General features: G+C 35.5%; 4 protein-coding genes across 13 annotated transcripts; 2 read left to right on the top strand and 2 right to left on the bottom strand.

Moving 5' to 3' along the window:
- The first annotated feature begins 817 nt into the window (after positions 1-817).
- On the top strand, positions 818-3757 carry LOC149653527 (uncharacterized). The gene is made up of 2 exons (XM_089847007.1): positions 818-1472; positions 1547-3757. The coding sequence occupies exons 1-2, from the start codon at positions 1089-1091 to the stop codon at positions 3755-3757; spliced, it is 2595 nt and encodes an 864-aa protein (XP_089703133.1). The 5' UTR covers positions 818-1088.
- A 1091-nt stretch (positions 3758-4848) lies between these two features.
- LOC149653526 (sterile alpha motif domain-containing protein 3-like) lies at positions 4849-12543 on the bottom strand. Its single transcript, XM_089847006.1, has 9 exons — positions 12145-12543; positions 7091-7241; positions 6856-7020; positions 6174-6285; positions 5902-6117; positions 5491-5709; positions 5257-5437; positions 5089-5165; positions 4849-4854 (listed from the first exon to the last, which is right to left on the bottom strand). Exons 3-9 carry the CDS (start codon positions 6924-6926, stop codon positions 4849-4851), a joined length of 882 nt encoding a protein of 293 aa, XP_089703132.1. The 5' UTR covers positions 6927-7020; positions 7091-7241; positions 12145-12543.
- A 169-nt stretch (positions 12544-12712) lies between these two features.
- Positions 12713-14615, top strand: LOC149653525 (uncharacterized). Its single transcript, XM_089849000.1, has 3 exons — positions 12713-12849; positions 13032-13355; positions 13431-14615. Exons 2-3 carry the CDS (start codon positions 13034-13036, stop codon positions 14576-14578), a joined length of 1470 nt encoding a protein of 489 aa, XP_089705126.1. The 5' UTR covers positions 12713-12849; positions 13032-13033; the 3' UTR covers positions 14579-14615.
- A 1193-nt stretch (positions 14616-15808) lies between these two features.
- On the bottom strand, positions 15809-18508 carry LOC149653524 (uncharacterized). 10 transcript variants are annotated; one of them, XM_089848997.1, is made up of 4 exons: positions 18246-18502; positions 17491-17894; positions 17359-17414; positions 15809-17296 (listed from the first exon to the last, which is right to left on the bottom strand). In XM_089848997.1, the coding sequence occupies exons 2-4, from the start codon at positions 17872-17874 to the stop codon at positions 15952-15954; spliced, it is 1785 nt and encodes a 594-aa protein (XP_089705123.1). In that variant the 5' UTR covers positions 17875-17894; positions 18246-18502; the 3' UTR covers positions 15809-15951. The 10 variants fall into 10 exon arrangements, with proteins under 10 accessions (XP_089705123.1, XP_089705115.1, XP_089705117.1 ...); XM_089848989.1 differs by having other exon boundaries at positions 15809-17894; positions 18246-18415; positions 18488-18508; XM_089848991.1 differs by having other exon boundaries at positions 15809-16324; positions 16394-17894.
- Between the last annotated feature and the right edge of the window lie 1886 nt (positions 18509-20394).

The following is a 20394-nucleotide window of genomic DNA, read 5'->3' as shown; positions in this document are numbered from 1 at the left end:
ATGTTCTGAACTCAATGGAGGGAAGTAACTTTTATTTACATTTTTATGATATCGGAAGTCACTTTTACAATTAATGTAACAGCAGTACTTCCCCATAACTAAACAGAGTCAAAATAATAAAAACCGTTGCGAATTGCGCGTTGCTAAACTTTGGAAGAGAAAAGTTAGCCTAAACCTGCCTCCCGCCCGTCACTGAATTTATTTTTTTCGAAACTGAAAAAAGCAGACGAATTTCACAAAATAAGAATAAATTTCAACACTAGGTGCCGCTACAGACTGACGTTCAACCAAATTCGCCCCCTCCTGTCCCGCGCCTGGGTACGTACGGCTTATGTTAGAGGTATCCTATTTTCCATTCCAGTACTTCTCTCTTCCAAGAATAAATTAGGCTTAACGCGGCGCGGCGACACTAACAGGCGCGTCACGTGAGCGACATCTAGAGTGAAAATTTCTCCTTACTACGTCATCAAACGAAAGAAAATCTCAACTAGGCCTTTTCCAAACACAAAACTTTGATTGCAATTTAATAAATTGCTACGAAACCAAATAAAAAAGTAAACATATCATAATAAACTAGATTTTTCAAGGATTTTTTCGCATTTTAAGTTTGAGGATGACGAAAATTATGTCACTAACACTTTAAGTTTGAGATAATAGAATGTGATTATGGTGCTGGCAATAAGGTTGGTAAGAGTTGTAAATAAGATGACGGAGAAGGGAGAAATTGCAGAGCAGATGGGTTTAGTTTAAACGAAGCTGTTAATTTAGGAGTAGTAGTGGAGAGTGGTAATGGAAATACCATAAGCATATAAAACCCCACCTACCGTAAGTTTGAAAAGAGGATAGGCCCACGTTTAATCGGCATTGGACAAGAGAAGGAGATAGAAATTCGAAGCCCTACGCCGCCTCGCGGAAAAAAAGTGCTAATACATACCACAGCCCACTTGATAAAATGGGCTGTTGTCTATACCTCCATACATCTCAAGGCGCCTTTCATCATTAACGCATTTTCTTCTTTGAGTTCGACTAAACAGCTTTATTGGTGTTTTTAAATTACTATAGGGCCTAGTACCAATTACAAAGAAATTATGTTGTCAAAATTAAATCGAGACGTTAGTACGCAGTACAATTGGTATTTATTAAATAGAAAAATAACTAAAGAGAAAGGTGTAAATTGCCAAATGCCAATTGCTAAGCCTTTGGGTAGTGAATCTATGGAAATCCAAGGCGGTAAAGAAGATGAAGAAAGCAAAATTAAAACACCAACAGTGCAAGTTAGGTCTGTAACAACTCAATGCTGTCATATGCCTAGAAATATCGATTCTGCAACAACGCTATCCCAGAAAATCAACTTTTCCCGAGACTCCCAATCATCAGCGGAAAATGAAAGTCAACCAAAGGGGTTTTGTATTTTATATTCAGTGAAGCAAGTTTTATCTTCAAATCCCAGTTACAAAGATTTGATTTTTGAGGTAAGATTTGTTGTATTAAAAAGTAACGCACCTGTCTATTAAATTATTGATCTATCTGTTTCTATTTTTCTTAGACTAAACTTTCTCACCAAAACAAAGATTACTTGTTGGTTACGAGGAAGAAAAGTGTCGGTTTACTCGGTTCAATCATGACTCAGCCGGCTTTTCTAACAATTGAAATTAGCGGAACTTTAACTTTTCATATTTTGTTCAAACCCAGCGAGAAATTTCAAATATTGACTAATAGCCAAGTTAACGAGAAACTTTTAAAATTACAACTTGATAAACTTTCGTCTGTTGGAAATCATGTCTTTTGTCCAGGAATCTTACCAAAACAAGGTGGAGAACTAGCTAAGACCCCAAGTGTAACACACTTAAATTATCCTTTTGAAAGGTACCAATCAACCAAATGTTTAGTGTATTACGAGGTTGAGAAGCTTCCCAAAAATTTAAGAGTGAAACAATGCAATGATTGCGCAATTGCAAGCGCTAATTATTCAAGAGCGTGCAAAAGAAAACTACTAGAGTCACCAAACCGAAAATATAAACGCCAGCGGATTATGAGCAACTATAGTATAGGCAAATTAACCCCTGTTAGCAAGAAAATTAGGATATCGCGCTTATGCAATGTGAGAAAAAATCTGGTTCGTAAAGTCACAAAGCTAGAAAATGATCTTAAAAAGCGTGATGTAACTTTAGCTAAAAACCATTCTGAAGAAATGGAAAAAATTATGGAGAAAATAAATAAAGATTTTCCCGATGTCTTGGAAGAAACCATTTCGGAAGAGTCTCTTTCTCACACAACAAGAAGAGCTCTTCGTCGAGCTTGGGATAGAGACTCGGAGATTAAGCAGAATCAAGACAAAAAAGACTTTTTAAAGGACCAGATTAAATGTAAAACAGGGAAAAAATCTAATAAATGGAGCGCGATTACTCTACGTATCGCTCTTGCCATTTATTGCCGTAGCAACGCAGCTTACAATGCTCTGAGAAATTTTGAGATTTTACAATTACCTTGTGATAGAACTCTTCAAGCAATGCTTAAAAAGTTTCATCATAAACCGGGGATTGACCAGTCTTATTTAGCAGAACAAGAAGATAAATACCAAAAATTTACAGAAGAGAAGATTCAGCGTGGGGATAAAAAACCCTTAGGCGAAGGAGTGTTGATATTTGACGAAGTCAAAGTAATTGAAAAGGTTATTTGGAATTCTAAAAGCAACGAATTCATAGGATTTGCAATGGGAAAAGACGATTTCAAAAATCTAAATGATATTTTTGAAGAAGGAAATGAACCATCTCCTGCGCAATATGTCCTTCAATTTCTTTGGCGAGATCTCACCTCCGAATTTGACTTAATAGGTCCATACTTTACAAGCCCGGTGTCTTTTAATCAACAGTACATTGGAGAAGCTTTATTTAATACCTTGGAATTACTGCATTCTTATTCGTTTTCTACTATGGGTTTGGTTTGCGATGGTGCCAGCGAGAACCTGTCCCTAATAAAATCCACTATGGGACATAAAGGACCTTTCAATTACGAGGAAAATGACGTCGGAGAAATTGATATTTCTGTAAATCCAAGTTTTGAGAACCCATTTTGTATTGGCAGACTATTACATTGGGTTATTTGCCCCTCACACGAACTGAAAAGTTTGATTCAAGCCTTGTTCAGTTCAAGAGCAAAAGGAACCAAATGCTTCTCACGGAATGGTAGAAAATTTGGGTGGGCAGAAATACAAGGTGTGAAAAGACGAGATGAGGAGAGAGCTCAAAAAAAGCTTTTAAGACACGTTCCCAAACTACTTACGAGCTATATAGTGAGAGATTCTTGGACAAGGCTAAATGTTGTTCCCAGCAAAATAATGCAACAAGAAGACGTACTAAGCGAACTTTACGGTTTTAGCCAATCTTTTGAAAGTACTCCCGAAAAAAGGGAAAGTGCCAAACTTGCTTATAAATATTTGAGAGCATGTAACCTAATATTTGAAAATGGACTTTTATCACATAATTGCATTAAAGCTACAGACTCAGAAGTCTTAGACAACATAAACAGGGGATTTGAGTACTTCAAAAATTGGTTCTACGAAGTTTTAGAAGATCCAGATATCAACCTAATTTCACCACACCAAAAACAATTCCTAAGCTGGCAGACATGGGACCTTCTTAGAATTACAATCTTCGGAATAAATAATTTGGCTAGAGATTTTTTGCAAAGGTTCCCAGATTATTTTCTTTCCCCACAGAGAATTAACGGTAGTGCTGTTGAGAGTCTACACTGTTAAAAAAATCAGTTGACCTTTGAACCTTATAGGGTTCAAAGTCAAAAAACCCAGGCAGCACCCATTTTGGTTTAAAATTGAACCATCTTAGGTTAGTTCAGTTTTGAACCCTAGAAAAGGGTTCAAACTCTAACTATAATGGGTTCAAATATTCACCTTCGATTTACATTTATGTGAGAAGTTCACACATGAGCCTTTAAAGGTTCAAATACATAACAGTAACAGTCGTCTCATTGAATGGTTCAATTTTGAACTTTAGTGTGTTCAAATACCGACCTCTCACTTTCGTCAATTTTGAACTTTAAAGGGTTCAAATACCGCCCTCTCACTTTCATACAATTAAAGGGTGCAATTTTGAACCTTTATGGGTTCAAATATCGAACTCTCTCTTTCATACAATTGAATGGTTCAATTTTGAACTTTAGTGGGTTCAAAAACCGACCTCTCACTTTCATACAATTGAATGGTTCAATTTTGAACTTTAGTGGGTTCAAAAACCGACCTCTCACTTTCATACAATTGAATGGTTCAGTTTTAACCTTTAAAGGGTTCAAATACCGACCTCTCACTTTCATACAATTGAATGGTTCAATTTTGAACGTTAATGGGTTCAAAAAAAGACCTTCCACTTTCAAGGCCGTATAATAGGATGGTTCAATTTGGAACTTTACTGGGTTCAAATTCCTCCCCTCACTTTCGTATCATTAAATGGTTCAATTTTGAACTTCATTTGGTTCAATTTTGAACTTCATTTGGTTCAATTTTGAACTTCATTTGGTTCAATTTTGAACTTCATTTGGTTCAATTTTGAACTTCATTTGGTTCAAATACCGGCTACTCATTTTGTATCATTGAATGGTTCAATTTTGACTTTAGTGGGTTCAAATACCGACCTCCCAATTTCAAGGCCTTATCATTGTAAGGTTCAATTTTGAACTTTCTTAGGCTCAAATATCCACCACTCTCTCAAGATATCTCTCATTTTAAGATTTAAAAGTCAACTTTACAAGGTTCAAATACCACCATCATGGGATAGTTCACATTTAATTTTTTTAGGTTCAAATTAGAATAAAGTCAAACATGATCCTTAACTATTAACCCTATATTCATTAAGTTCAAAAATCTTAAACTTCACATTAATGACTGGTCAATGTAAGAGAATTTTTTATTGATTACTTAAGTTCAGAACTTTTAAAATAACATTCACAAAGACGAGTTAAACTTTGGCGCTTAAGTAATTTAAAATTGATTGAAAAGATGATCTTAGCTTTTTTTCTTGGTCAATCTTTAGAATTACCATTTGGAAAAATGCCAAAGTTTTTTCGGAAAAATACCTTATCCGATATCCAATCCTCTAACTCTTCATTAAATAAAAATGGCAGCCCCACCAAAGCTGCTGTGCTTCTGATTTCTAAAATCGCAAATAAATAAGTGCATAAAATTATTATCAAGTAGGCTAGTTCCAGTTCCATTTTAGGAAATTATATAACTTCAATATATACGTTTGATTCTTTCATCATTCATGGCCTCGGAAGCCATCTCCACTTTATGAATAAATGATTTTCTCTTTGGCTTTTTGTTAATGAATGACAAAATTTTTTCATGGTGAAGTTCTGCGAAATGGTAAACCAGTTTTTCAACATCACTGCATAAAGTTGTTCTTCTCTGTATTTCTTTGAAGATCTAAAATTAAATTGTAATATATTTAGTCGTTAACTATTATGAACAAGTAGTACCTGTTTTTCACAATGAAATGTAGGAAATTCTACAAATATTTGGGATATTGGAACGTTTTCATCTTGAACTAAATTTTCCCGGTAGATGAGCGTCACGCTCATTTTTTCGTCTATTAAGACGTGGTCTGGTTTCGCTTTTGCCCACTCTTTTTGAAGAATATTGATGTGGCCTTTAATACTTTTTTCGTCTTCACCTCCAAAATCACCACTCTTTGAATTCTTGAAACGAACAAAAGAAAATAAGCATTAAACGCCGCAATTAGCAATTTAACAAGTTCTTTGTCTTTACTAACTAAGCGATTCTCCGTAAACAAAAGTCAAAAGACGTTTAATTTTTTGTTATTTTGGAAATAGGTAACTTAGTGTTTAAGTGACGAAGGAAATTTATATTAATTCCAAGGTTTAACTTACCCCACGTTTAATCCTTTTCGGAACGGAAGCATTAGAAGTACTGCTTATACTGACTGCGTTGCCAATTTGGTCAGTAGAGTCGGTGGCTTTTCTCTTTGCTAACGCCACCTTAGCCAGCGTACCATGCGCAGATTTGGCTTTCGCTACTTCAGGGTCTGATGTCAAAGGCATCCTTTGGTGCTTAAATTTGTTTTTTAAAGATTGCCACCAAGTAGTCTAAAAATAATTGACTTTAACATACAAACCATAGTACATCTTACATTTGTACTTACATAGGATTTTGGAATTGTGTGAAAATCTCCATTTTCTTGCCTATCACTTAGAAATTTATGCTTTAATACAAGCCTTTTAACAGTCTCTTGATACTGATCATGTGTTGGATACCTTAAAAAGTTTCTCAATAAGAAAGCTATTAAAGGGATAGTGAAGTAGAACAAAAAATTATTTCTTATCGATTAAGGCTGTTAAAATATTAGGATGAATCACTAAAACATTAACGTAAATTTATAATTAATAATTTTAAGTTATAATTTAAGCTCGCTCAGCCCAACTCATTTTTTTCAACAAAAATTCTATAATGTATGCAGTTTTTTCTGCAAAAAATAACATAACCAATAAATTTTAAATTAACCGTCAAAAGCGGCCACTGATTAATGACGGGAAAAACTCGATAATTTCTAAGGAGACCCCAAACTAAGAGAAACTTATACTTAGAGTGGGGATATCCTTGGAAATAGCTAAAACGGCATTACACAATATTGAAATTTTTTTGAAAAAAAGAGTTAGGCTTACCGAGCTTAAATCACAACTTTGTTAATTAATTAAGTATACATTCATGTTAAAGTTTTGGTGAATCATCCTAATGTTTTTATGCATATATTAACAGCCTTAATCGGTTAAAATAACTTGTTCTACTTCACTATCCCTTTAAGAAACATAGATTTAAACGTTTACATGGTGTATCGTGATAAATCCTCGTACAAGGTGTTGATAATTCGATTTCTGTACTTTCGCATAAGTACCATTTCATTTTTCTCTTCAATTAATTCCTCAATATCAGCTGCAAACTTTGGTACAGTATATACTAGAGGAAAAACTGGTTTACCTAGCGTGGCAGAGCTGCAATTAATTAAAAAAAACGTATTACTGCAGGAAGCATATTAATTTTGTATCCGTCAAAAAATTTAACCTTGTTGAAATAGTTGAATCCAAAATAGTATCATCATGGCTGCCCTCCGTAGTCTCGGTTAATATTTCACTAACATTAACAAATGTATCAACAACTCTAAGTGTAACCTTTAACTTAGATTCATGTTGTGGCAGTTCTTCGTCCTTAATGTCTATCCAGTCATCATATTTTTTTTTCAAAAAATTGCAATAACAAGTTTTTAGTATCACATGTAATCTTGAAGAGTTCCTTCACCCCCGTTAATAAATCATTAAAAGTTCCGTTATCTTCGATAATGAGGGTTTTTTTAAACAGTCCATAGGTTATATGGTATTCTGGCATCTGAATTTGAATATATATTTTTTAATAGAAAAATAAAGTGAAAAAATGGCATAACATGCAAAATTTTCATTTTGAAAAAGCACAGTGCAGTGAGTGCACTATGGTATTTTTAATCACGACTATTTGAAAATAAATGCATAATGCCTATAATATCATATGTATTAAAACAATTAAGGATATTTACGAACTTGAACATTACATAACTGGCGATTTTTTTATTTATCTTCCTAAATATCCTTACTTATTTTAATTCTAAAATTGCATGATAAGTAATAGTCATGATAGACCTATATAACGTATAATAGAGAAACAATAACTGAAATAAACAATATCAGATATTTATTACTACTGACAGTATATACTTTTAAATGCATGTGTAAACATTTTGATTTACAATCTAAACATTTTCAAACATTACTCCATTTGCTGAGAGTATGCCGCATAGGAACATAAAGTTTGCCTTGTTTAGTATATGCTTCTAAAGCATAATAACCATTTATTTCGTCTCCAGGTTTAATGAGTTTCCATGATTTCGCGTCATTCACTTCATATGCGTTGTAGTGACTACTAAATTTGTGTGCAACTAAAATCCTACCGCAAAGAAGCCAGGTATTACAACATTGTATTATGTTCGTGATTTTAAGAAACAGAGGTATTTCTTCAGCATGTAGAAGATCAAGAACAATTACAGTATCTATTAAGTATTTAACCCCATTTAACTGAAGTACTGGTGTGTGATAAATGTTTTTCACTTTTTGCAAAGAATTCACGCGAAATATGTAAGACTTAATTTCTTTAAGAAGTTCCAGGGGCAAATTCGACATCCTAATTAATTTGGACTTTCCTTCATCAATGCTATCTTCAACTAATCCATTCGTTCCACTAAGCTCGTAACATTGCAAAAACTGGTGGCGGTTCGCTGCAGTTTTGGGAACATTTATAAAATTCCTACATCGCTTTACGATTTCTTTAAAATACTGGTGCTTCGCTTCGTAACGCATGCACCATAGTTTAATAAGAGGTCCAAATTCTGACATTAGCCGTGGATAGTGGATAAGGTAATGTAGCTTAGGGATGAAAATTTCAAAGCCAAGTTCAGCAGCAAGGAAAAGAAAGTCTTCAATTATTAATTTTAGATGCGGAATCCATGCCTTTTCAACCACCGGAGAGCAAATTATTTCAAATATCTCGCTTAGTATTAGAAAACACTGCCAATCTTTATTATTTTCCTCAACAAGATCTCCAAACATCAAAGGAAATAACTGGAAAAAGCACTGCTTTTGAGAAGCTGATCCGCTAATGTTAGATTTCCCATGAATAACCGTCTCCGAGAGAAGACTCGGAATTTTCGTTTTAGTGATAGGACCATACTTGAAAGATTTAATTCTTTGATTAATTACATCTAAAGTAAGAAGTCCATCATTTGCTAGTTTCATTAAAAGAGCGCGCAGAAATTTTGGACCGATACCTTCAAATAGGTCATGCATGCAATCTGGTGGAAAGGATTTCGATACTTCAAAATAAGATAGTTGCTTAAAACAGCATTTGTTTTTAACTCCATATAGGGACGAATTTCGAGGATTGTTTTCAACGTTTATAACGTGATAATCTATAACCTTTTCAGTTCTTAATAAAAGTCAGATTCCCTTAATTTTCTTCCTATTTCTTCGTGAGATGCCATGCAAAATCTACAAACGCGCCCTCTAGAAAATGATTTCATAAAACCAGCTAAAGCGTGGCTAGATAAATTGTCCCCGGCTATTGTCAGAACGCTTCCATAATAGGTTTCATTTCCTACAATTATGCCTTCAGTCTCGAGCTTAACAATATCATCCAATAAAGGTTGATACACCCTATGATAACCTCCATGTTCGCCAAGGGAGGTATTTAAAACAGCTACTAACAAATATATACTCGAGAGCTTACTACGATACTTGGAACTCATGTTCCCTAACGTCATGTACGTCATGCTAAGCTTATGAACACCTTTCTTGGCACCCAACGGGTTTGCCACCTCGATTTCATCTGTGTAGAGATGCAATTGTAGTGCATTTGGCATCTTCGAAAAAAGCGAGTGATTTTTAAAATTAGAACAATCTGTTACATCTGAAAAATATTCCTTGTCCTCATAAGTCCGTTCCCGTGTTACATCATTTCTTATGTCATCTTTGCTTAGCAATAATTTTAAAAGTTCCAGAAGTGGTACATATTGAAAAGTCTCCATTTTTTGTAAGCCACTTCGCCCAACATACTTCGAAAATCCAAGCTTATACTCCACTGGTTCTAGCATATGTAGATTAGTTGTGCAATATTTCCGTAATGCTTCAGGATTTCTAATGCTTTTGGTAAAGCTTTCAACAACAACACTTGAATCACTGGCGTTTGTAGTTTTTATTTCAAGGGCTTGTGATAAAAGGTTAGCAACCCCAGTCGAAATTTGTTGCGCAACAGTAATGGGCAACTTGTGCAGTTCCCGCACTTCTAGCAAAAATCGAAGCGCGTTATTGCTTAATTGATTTAACGATGCACATGTGTTTGCATATAGCCGAGGGGCTAGTCACTTGAGTAATCAGGTGTACAAAACCGCCGAAATCGATTACTTGATTTCTAGAATTCTAAGAAAATCATAAGTAATCATAATCAATTTTGTGAGTAATCAGTAATCTCCGATAATCACTGGAAATCACATGGAATATTGAGATAATCAGAAATAATCACATGATTTCCTAGTAATCTTTTGTAATCATCTCGGTAATCACATATTTCGTCAAATAATCACGCATAATCAATCGAGGAATTCAAAAATCCAAAATAAAAATCGTAATCAGTTGAAATGGAGTAATCAGTGGAATTCAAATAGTAATCACGAGTAATCAGTGGAATTCAAATAGTAATCACGAGTAATCAGTGGAATTCAAATTGTAATCACGAGTAATCAGTGGAATTCAAATAGTAATCACGAGTAATCAGTGGAATTCAAATAGTAATCACGAGTAATCAGTGGAATTCAAATTGTAATCACGAGTAATCAGTGGAATTCAAATAGTAATCACGAGTAATCAGTGGAATTCAAATAGTAATCACGAGTAATCAGTGGAATTCAAATAGTAATCACGAGTAATCAGTGGAATTCAAATAGTAATCACGAGTAATCTGCGGCAATAACGGGAAATCATTGTAAAGATTATGGAAATCACCTAAAATAATCGTAATCACGGAAATCAAGAAATTCATTCAGTAATCAACGGAATTCACATAAAAATTCATAAATCAGAAATCAGGTGTACAAAATTTTGGAGAATGACTAACCCCTCGCATATAGCTCTTCCTTGGACAATGGAAATTCATATTCTGGATCGTGATTTTCACAATCACCACCACCTTGCAGCATATCTTGCCTATGTTCTAAACATAGAGCGTTTCTCTTTCTAAACTCATTTTTGTGAACACTATATATATGCGTTTTCAAACCAGAATACGTTTTGTAAACATTAGGGCAATTTGTATTGGACATGCAACACTGTATTCTTAAGTTGGCTTCATGGCTATGAAGATTTCTTATGTGGGATAAAAATGTTTGAAGTGAAGATCTTTTGCTTCCACACTTTGAGCATTTGAATATGGTCTGTTCCATAATTAGTGAAGGATGCAGAGGGATTTACGTCCACCACACGTTTAAGCAGAATAAACAACTATTAAACACCCAATAACGAAAAGTATCTATGGTATAATAGCCTCTCAACAAATTAGCAATTACATAAAACAGCAAAGGATAGGGAAAGACCCCTACTTGCTAAAGCCTAACCAACTTCAAACCAGGAATTTATTTAAATTAAGATCTAACTACACATACCACAATAGGGAGCTAACAGTTCTGACCCTGAAACGTCACACCCTTCTATCTCTTACTAGAGTTTCATCCCCCTTAACGGTTGGAAACTGTATTCTACACGCAAAAATGCCAACCAGAGTGGGGCTGCGTGACGCCAGACTATCTCTTCCCCCTAGGCAGTTGTTAGCTTCCAATAGTGAGAGCGAGGGACAATTCACTTCACTGCAGGGTGCTTCGTTAAACAAGATTTAATTAATCGAAATATTTATTCATTTTTAAATCAATGTACTGTGGAAAGCAGATTTAATCAGGCCAGGGTGCAACCTAAACAAGGATGTGAACTGCCCCTCGAAGGAGAGGGCAGACCCTTTTTTGGCACGTCGCAGGCTTATATCTCTTACTTCGGTGTCATCTCCCAAAACGAGGGAATTTCAGTATCGCGCCTACAAACGCTCCCCGATGTTTCCCTCCCTTACAAACACCCTCTCCCTATAGTGTGCTACCGCGAAGCTGGGGGGGGGAGGAAACTGTGACGTTAATATTGGGTCCCGAATTTGTATTGCCCAAGCTGACGACGTCTCGCGACTGCCAATATGGTCGCCTGAAAATAAGGTAAGAAGATAAAAGCATGTGACGTCACTACAAAGTTCGTGGTAACACACTATAGAGTCATTTGTCTACCCGTGTGAGAACGTCATACGCTTTTAACTCTTAGCTCAGCGTCCTCCCGCTACTCGGGGGAAACAGCATTCCCTCTTACAAAAACCCGCCCAGTGGGAGGGAGATAACTGTCTTTTTCCCTCTCTTCCGAAATCACTCTATACAAAGCACAACTCTACAATTAACTACTTATTCTCATATTACCTAAAAAAATTAAAATAATTTATTATAATTTTTCTACCTTGAAATGTCCCCGGTTCCAAATCTTGCGTGTTTCTTTCCGGTTCGGCTGTTTTCTTCTTAGCGAAATTTTAGAGGACCAAAAAATGGCGGGATTCTACAATGCAGTACCACATGTTGGAGAAAAAAATTAATATTAGTCCCATAATTTACTATTTATTGTCATATTTGTTTAACTGGAAGATTAGTTACCTTCAAATGTCCATTTATCCAAATCTTGGGTATTTATTTCCAATTGCGCTTTTCTATTTTGTATCAAATCAATTGGACCAAAAATGGCGGACTCCTACTATGCACGACCGCGCGTTGCTTGCAATCGAAAACTCGAGAATCCGCGAAAAAAGTAGGGGAAAACCACTACGGTACGAAAACTACACAAAGGGATGATGGGACACGAGAGTGACGAGAAGAAACTGTTTTTTGAAAATTGTCAGGGCGTTGGCGAGGGTGCAGTTAGCCTTATTCCTGATCAGCGCCACCTCCATAGCGGCGACTTAGAGAACTACTGTAATCGGTGAGCCAACCAAATGTCGCTAAAATCTGGTGACGTCTATCCGTCATTGACTCTCGGGAATCTGACCAAAAATTAGCCCGGTTTGAAGCTCGTTGAAGTTAATTTCAGCATTATTATTAGAATTAAATAATAAAATAGGACTAAATCGGGCTCCAAACTTCTTTATCGACGATATTCAACACTTACCTAAAGGTAAGAACTTATTTTATAACGTTTTTGATGCTTTTAAAGTAGTGCAACTCGCTAAGCCTTGGCATGCTGCTTTGGTTAAAATTGAAAATAATCTTTCAGTAAATGATTTTAATTATTAATTAAAGTATATAAGTATTCTGATTATGAAAATTTTACAACAACGTATTTGTTTACATTTTCAGACATGGGAAAAGGATCTTGCATTATAGAAAATTGTCGAAACAACAATCCGTCGCTTACTTATCATACTTTGCCGAAAGATAAGGAGCTGAAACGAAAATGGTTTCATGTCATAATAACGGCAATAGGAAATAAGCCACCCGATCTCAAAATCTCACTTATATGCTCCAAACACTTTTTAAAAAGCGACTATTTACCCACTGGAGCATTACACCGCAAGCACCTTAAACCATTTGCAATACCTTCCATATTTCAAAACACGAAAGTGACTGATGAAATGATTGATGAAATAATTGAATCTAACACCAGCCAAACGCTTCCGAAAGGTGCTTTTTCTCAAATGAGCCCGAAAGAGCGAATCGAACAAATGGAAGAAATGGGAGCATTGCATGTTAATCCAGAGGAGCTTAACGTACTGCCTATTCATCCAGCAGACCTGAATCCCGAAGATCCATTACCAGATTTTGTAGAGGAACAGAGCCAATCTGATTTACCCTCGTCATCATCGTCTCACTCTCAAGCAAGCAGTGGGATATCATTGAAATCCCCAAATACTCAAAATAGACCACGTAAAGTTGAACTTATAAGAAAAGAAATTGAACTACTTACACTTCGGAGTAAAGAAAATTTTACATTAACAAAGTTCGTAAATGACGATAAAGCTATCAAATATTTCACTGGCTTTCCTTCGTACGAAGTATTTTGGGCATTCTATCAACTCTTGCTACCCGAATGTACTAAACTTAATTATGTGACTGAAACTTCAGATAAAGAGTTAATTCAAGTTGTGAAACCGGGACCACCAAGGAAACTAAATCCAATGGAGGAATTTTTCATGACACTTATACGCCTGAGACAAGGAACCCCAAAGAAATATTTAGCCTATTTGTACAATCTATCACAAGGTTATGTTTCTAAAATCGTAAATACGTGGATTTTGTTCCTTTTCGAGTGTGCTCCTCATTTACCCGTATGGCCATCGCTGGAAAGAACAAATGAGCTGGCAACTAAGAAAATGAAAGAAAAATATCCTGGATTGAGACTTATCGTCGATTGTACAGAATTCGAACTAGAAAAGCCTTCAGCATCTGAAGCACAAAGAGAATCGTTTAGCGCTTATAAACATGTTAATACAGCGAAGGCGCTCATTGGAATGGCAACCTCGGGCCACATAACTTTCTGTTCCAATCTCTACGCAGGAAGAATTTCTGACAAGAAGCTATTTATGCATTGTGGTCTTTTAGACATGCTGGATGAAGGCGACGCTGTAATGGTAGACCGCGGTTTTGATGTGGCTTCTAAAAATATTACACTCATCATTCCCGAGTTTCTGAAACAACAGGATCAGTATACTTCATCTCAACTTTCTGAGAACCGTAGTGTTGCCATGGCACGAATTCACGTTGAAAGGGCTATTGGGAGAGTCAAGGAATTCAAGATTTTGAATGGACGTATTCCCTTGACCTTGTCACCAATGCTGGAAAAAATCTATATAGTTTGTTGTTATTTATCAAACTTTACCGGAACTTTAGTAGCGAAGCTAGACTGATGAGTCTACTTATGAAAAATAAATGGCTTTTTAATTGATATCTTTTTTATTTGAAATAGAACCATCATTGAAGGTTCTCTGAAAAATGGACCACCGATGGTTCATTCTTGAAACATCATTGAACCTTCTTAAAAAATGAACCACCGATGGTTTATTATAGAACCATCATTGAACCTTCTTAAAGAAATGAACCACCGATGGTTTATTATAGAACCATCATTGAACCTTCTTAAAGAAATGAACCACCGATGGTTTATTTTAGAACCATCATTGAACCTTCTTAAAAAAATGAACCACCGATGGTTTATTATAGAACCATCATTGAACCTTCTTAAAAAAAATGAACCACCGATGGTTTATTATAGAACCATCATTGAACCTTCTTAAAAAAATTAACCAACGATGGTTTATTATAGAACCATCATTGAACCTTCTTAAAAAAATGAACCACCGATGGTTTATTATAGAACCATCATTGAACCTTCTTAAAGAAATGAACCACCGATGGTTTATTATAGAACCATCATTGAACCTTCTTAAAAAAATGAACCACCGATGGTTTATTATAGAACCATCATTGAACCTTCTTAAAGAAATGAAACACCGATGGTTTATTTTAGAACCATCATTGAACCTTCTTAAAAAAATGAACCACCGATGGTTTATTTTAGAACCATCATTGAACCTTCTTAAAAAAATGAACCACCGATGGTTTATTTTAGAACCATCATTGAACCTTCTTAAAAAAATGAACCACCGATGGTTTATTATAGAACCATCATTGAACCTTCTTAAAGAAATGAACCACCGATGGTTTATTATAGAACCATCATTGAACCTTCTTAAAAAAATGAACCTCCGATGGTTCATTATTGAAGCATCATTGAACCTTCTTTAAAAAATGAACCTTTATGGGTTAATTTTTAAACCTTTTTGAACATTGAACCTCTTCTGGTACATATTTGAACCTCAATTGAACCTTTTTCAATAACAGTGTATTCTCACAAATGAAATTTGCAACTGGAAGCAAACTTTCTAGTATAAATTTCTCTACTGCACGAAAAGCAATTATTGCTAGAGCTAACATTCATGGAAAGAACCCAACTAACCGTAATTACCGGGACACGTTTCTTTATATAAGAGATGGTATTTAAATGTTTTTCATTGTAAATTTAGTTACACTCTTTTGTAGCTATTGTTAAGATAATAAAAGATTAAAGACCAGACCACTTATTGTACAATAAATATGTAACTCATTAATAAAGTAGCCATTGTTTATTCAAAACTTTGAATTCATCAATTCTACTATTAACAATAGAAACACTTTACGTAAAATTTAAAAATGGTTTTACACAACAAATATTTTATTGCAATTAATACTGATAGTCTTTTTTTATTTTAGGAACTCTTTTTCTATCACTTCTTCTCAGAAGTCCGGGTGATTTGTTTTTGGGCTTCTTTAAAATGTCATTAGGAACATTTATTTCAAAACTAGACTCATAAGTATTTTTTTGAACATCACAGTGTTTTTGAACTTTAATTTCTTTGATTTCAACCTTCTTTGGCAATATTTCACTATCACATAGGCTTCGCTTTGGTCCCTTTCCTCGGGTTTCATTTTTTTGGGGTTTGGATTTTGATGACATCGTTGTAAGGTTATCACAATCCAGAGTTTGACTAGGAATTTTTTTTTTCTCCTCTTCAAGTATTAGGATCTTTGGCCTTATTTTGACAGCCCTAGTCGGGCTACAATTTATGTTAATACACCCAGTAGAGGGACCAGGAATTAATAAATTACTCTTTTGAAGCTTGCACCTCTTTGGAGCTTTAGGAACATTAGACTCGGTAATGTTTTGAACATGAGGGTGTTTTTTACTTTCAAACTCCTTCGGCAGAAAATCACTATCATACATTTTTCCCTTTTCTCCCTTCCCTTGGTCTTGAGTTTTATTTGTTTTGGACACTCTGGCATACAACTCGTCACGGAGTGTTTGGCCTCCTTTGGTTAGCTGTTTCATTTCTTTTGAAATTAAATCGTTGTGGTTTGAAAGAAACTCTTGGATCCGGGAATTTATCAACTTACGAACCCATATTTTGAAGAATTCTTTGACTGCTGGATCTTCCTGGTTATGTTCGGCGGGTAAACATTTGCAAAACAACCACCAAATTTTTGGCATTTGTTGTAAGATGTTCTTTTTGCATTCCTTTATCATATTAGAGCCAAACTTGCGGAAACCATTTTCACAGGCATATTTTCTTACTTCATTGTTCACCCTTCTAAGAAACTCTAAAAAGCACGTTTTAGGGAAAGACATATTTCCATTGTCTCGGATTCTTAAATCAATTGGCAGTGTCATTTTTTCTTTACCATGGCAACTCAACTTTATACCCAAAATATATAAATTTCTTTCTTTAATTCTCCTTTCTATGGGATAGTGGTTGTTATCTTTTGCTATCTTAGAAACGTTTACTATTTGTCTCATTGTCCCTCCACCAATTCTATAAAGCATGCTTGGAGTTTCTTCTTTCATAATTTCAAAATCGAGGGAAAATAAATTTTCATCTGTAAATTCAGGTTTTTTCAAAGGTATCGCTTTATCTAAAAGTTCTTCTTCAGAAGGGATTGGAAAATCAAAATTTTCAAACTCATTTATCATCTCATTAAATTTTTCATCAAGAGAGCTTTGGGCTTCAAATTCCTGATCTTGAATTTTACCACTTAAAAGTAAATTTCCAAATTCATATGTAGTTCTCGCCAAAAAATTGAAAACCTTCTCTACCTCTCCAAATGCCAATGAAGATGCCGCATTATTTTCAATGAGTTTGGATTTGAGTCCTTTAGCGTAATTTAAAAATTCCAATTTAAAGTTGAGCATGGTTGCGTGGGATATTAGCGGTGGTAGATGCTTTACTTTCATGGATTCAGTTCTATCCTTTCTAAATATAGGGCCACCTTCTTCTTCGAATCTTAAGACACTATCTCTAATTACACTTTCTATGGAATCAATGATGTGTTCTGTCATTTCTTTTGGTAAAGCGCAGTCCATTTTTTTTCTTTTACTGTCTTGAAGTTTAGTAGCTTTGTCCAATTCTTCATTGGCAGATGAAATGTAATATGACAGCAGTTCTCTAAGATAATTTTGGAGCATGCCTGATTTGCATATACTTGATAAGTATTCACTTCGTTCAGCATGTTTTTGAAGATGTTCCTCCTCCTTTGATTTTTCTTGAATGAATGTGGATAATTTTCTCAAGTAAGACTCATTTACATGCTCCACCGTAACTTCCTCTGCCATGTTTGTCGTTGTTTGTAGCTCTGTGGGTTTAGAACCTATTTATTGCAAATTGAATTGCTTTGTATGCCCCAGACCATATTAATTCCCAGTGTTAATTTATTCCTAGAGCCCCAGACTTTATAAAAATAACAAGTCTAATCCTAATATAGTCTAATCTAATATAGTATAATAATACAGGGTGTAACTAAGCCTGGGACAAGCACAAGGCTTAGCAACCAATATTATTATGAATCATTGTCTAGTAATTCCTTAATATATCGCACATTCCAATTTTTTTTATCTTAGACTAAATAAATAAATACTATTTAATAATTTGATACAATTCTTAAAACTCTATGCTAATTATGTAAAAAGGAACAAACATAACTTACTCTTACCATGCCCATTGCCGTTACAAAATACAAATTACAACGTCGCAGACGATCACAAGTATTAATGGTAGTAATGACCTAGAATACACAAATGTGTAACCTATCTATACTTGCAATCAATGACGTAGTTAGTTCCAGCATGCTTTTCGCGAATATGCAAGGTATCGCCACTAGAGGGATTTGAATCGCAATTTTGACCATTCATTTGGTTAACGCTAAAACGACTCTCGTTTCTAACTTACGGTAAAATTTATAGGCTTATGGAAATACTTATTTGATGGGTGGAAGGGTTGTAGGGCCAGAGACCCAGAATTAGGATGGGAAGCGGGATGATAAGAAAAAGCCGCGAGATGAGGAGGTAAAATGTGGCAAGGTGTAGCGAATTTAATTAAGTTTAATTTACTTTAAATAACAATATTACTTCAGCTTTATATTTAAGCTTAGTTTAACGGGTGCTACGTTTAATGTTAAACTAGGTGGTCCGGGTAGCTCGCATCAATTGCACTATTGGGTTGAGCGAGATAAAAAACTAAAACAAGTAACGGCAGTTGTCTAGGGGTTTTCATGCATTAGATGTGTAAGCTTAGGTTAAGACAAGGGAACTAAAATTGTGTTGCCAATTAACCAATATATTTAATTACCAGAGTCAATATTATTAAATGATTTGAACCAACAAATTGATATGACAATAATAAAATAACAGGCACATTAGGCCGTATAAAATAATAGGCACATTAGGCCGTGTAAAATAATTGGCACATTAGGCCTTTGAAAATAATAGGCGCATTAGGCCTTTGGAAATAATAGGCGCATTAGGCCTTTGAAATTAGTAGGCACATTAGGCCTTTGATAATAATTAGGCGCATTAGGCCTGTTAAAATAATAGGCGCATTAGGCCTTTATTAATTAAACAGGCGCATAAGGCCTTTAAAAATTAAACAGGCGCATAAGGCCTTTAAAAATTAAACAGGCGCATGAGGCCTTTAGATATTAAATTGGCTCATAAGGCCTTTAAGGTTTGAGAGCGCGTTCATTTCGAGCCGCGTTAGCAAGTTCCGATAGTTAAAGTTTTCACATTACCGTGAGTCGGTCTTGAAGAGAGCGGGATGCCAGAGTTCAGGAACTCTTGAAGGTTAGCGGTTTTTCTCCAACTTCAGTGGTGGCTCCAAGTCTGATCAGTCGGTCAGGAATCAAGAAATGTATAACTCTTAGGTCCTTGTCCTTTGGTTTTATACCTGACCTCTTGTGGATACCAAAGATAGGCCCAATAGAATTCAAGGGGCATGGTTCTAGCATGATCACGAGGGTCATGCTATCGCTGGTCACGTGACCCAAAGCCATCCATGATTGGATGTATTCAAGTTTCCCATGCACCCCGTTGGATCCGCACATCCTACATGGTAAAGTCACCACCGCGCACCTTTGGGCTTAATTAGATTTTAATGCCCACGATTTCCATCGCGCACAAGCTTTAAACTTTTATGGCCGAGTGGCCATCGCGCACACCTGGGTTTAATTAGCGGGTTGCTTCTACTTGAAAAGTGAAGCAAAGGTTCAATAAGAAAGGTTTTCTTAAAAGATACCTACTATGGTTATACATAGTTCACGGTCAAGGTTCAATAAAAGTGTCACAATTATACATTAAGAGATTTAAGACTCTGGTATTGGTATTGGTATTGGTATTGGTATATAACTAAAATTAGCATTGGCTTGACAACACAGTTACCCTTATTGCAATCCCTCGTGCCCTTAAGTGCCCCTCTAAGATACGAGTTCAGTCTCATAAAAAGAACACTCGTCGCCGCCTAATGGGCTTAGACGCGACCCCCAACCAGCAGGTCGCCGCACCTTTACCCATCAAGGTTTTCTTTACGAAATCTTAAAAAGAGTTAAAGAATGACGCTTTCCCGCGCCCTAGAACTCGTAGAGCTACTATTTCCCTTACCCTATCGTAAATGAAAAATAAACAATAATAGGACACTTTTGGCCACGAGAATATGCGCTATTTTATATTTTCAGATAGTTTCAAACAACATATATTTGATTAAGAATATAAGTATATATTCGTTACAAAAGGAACAGGAGAGAAAGGTGGGGCAGGAAATGGTGTGGGCAGAACTGGTTGTGAGTTCAGCCTCAAAGAGCAGGT

This window comes from Phalangium opilio, unplaced genomic scaffold (genome assembly GCF_054372755.1).
Source record: "Phalangium opilio isolate 3A_F unplaced genomic scaffold, DU_Popi_V2 ptg000082l_1, whole genome shotgun sequence".
Taxonomy (NCBI): domain Eukaryota; kingdom Metazoa; phylum Arthropoda; class Arachnida; order Opiliones; family Phalangiidae; genus Phalangium; species Phalangium opilio.
The sequence above is the reverse complement of the archived record's forward strand: the minus strand, read 5'-3'. Positions and strand labels throughout refer to the sequence as shown.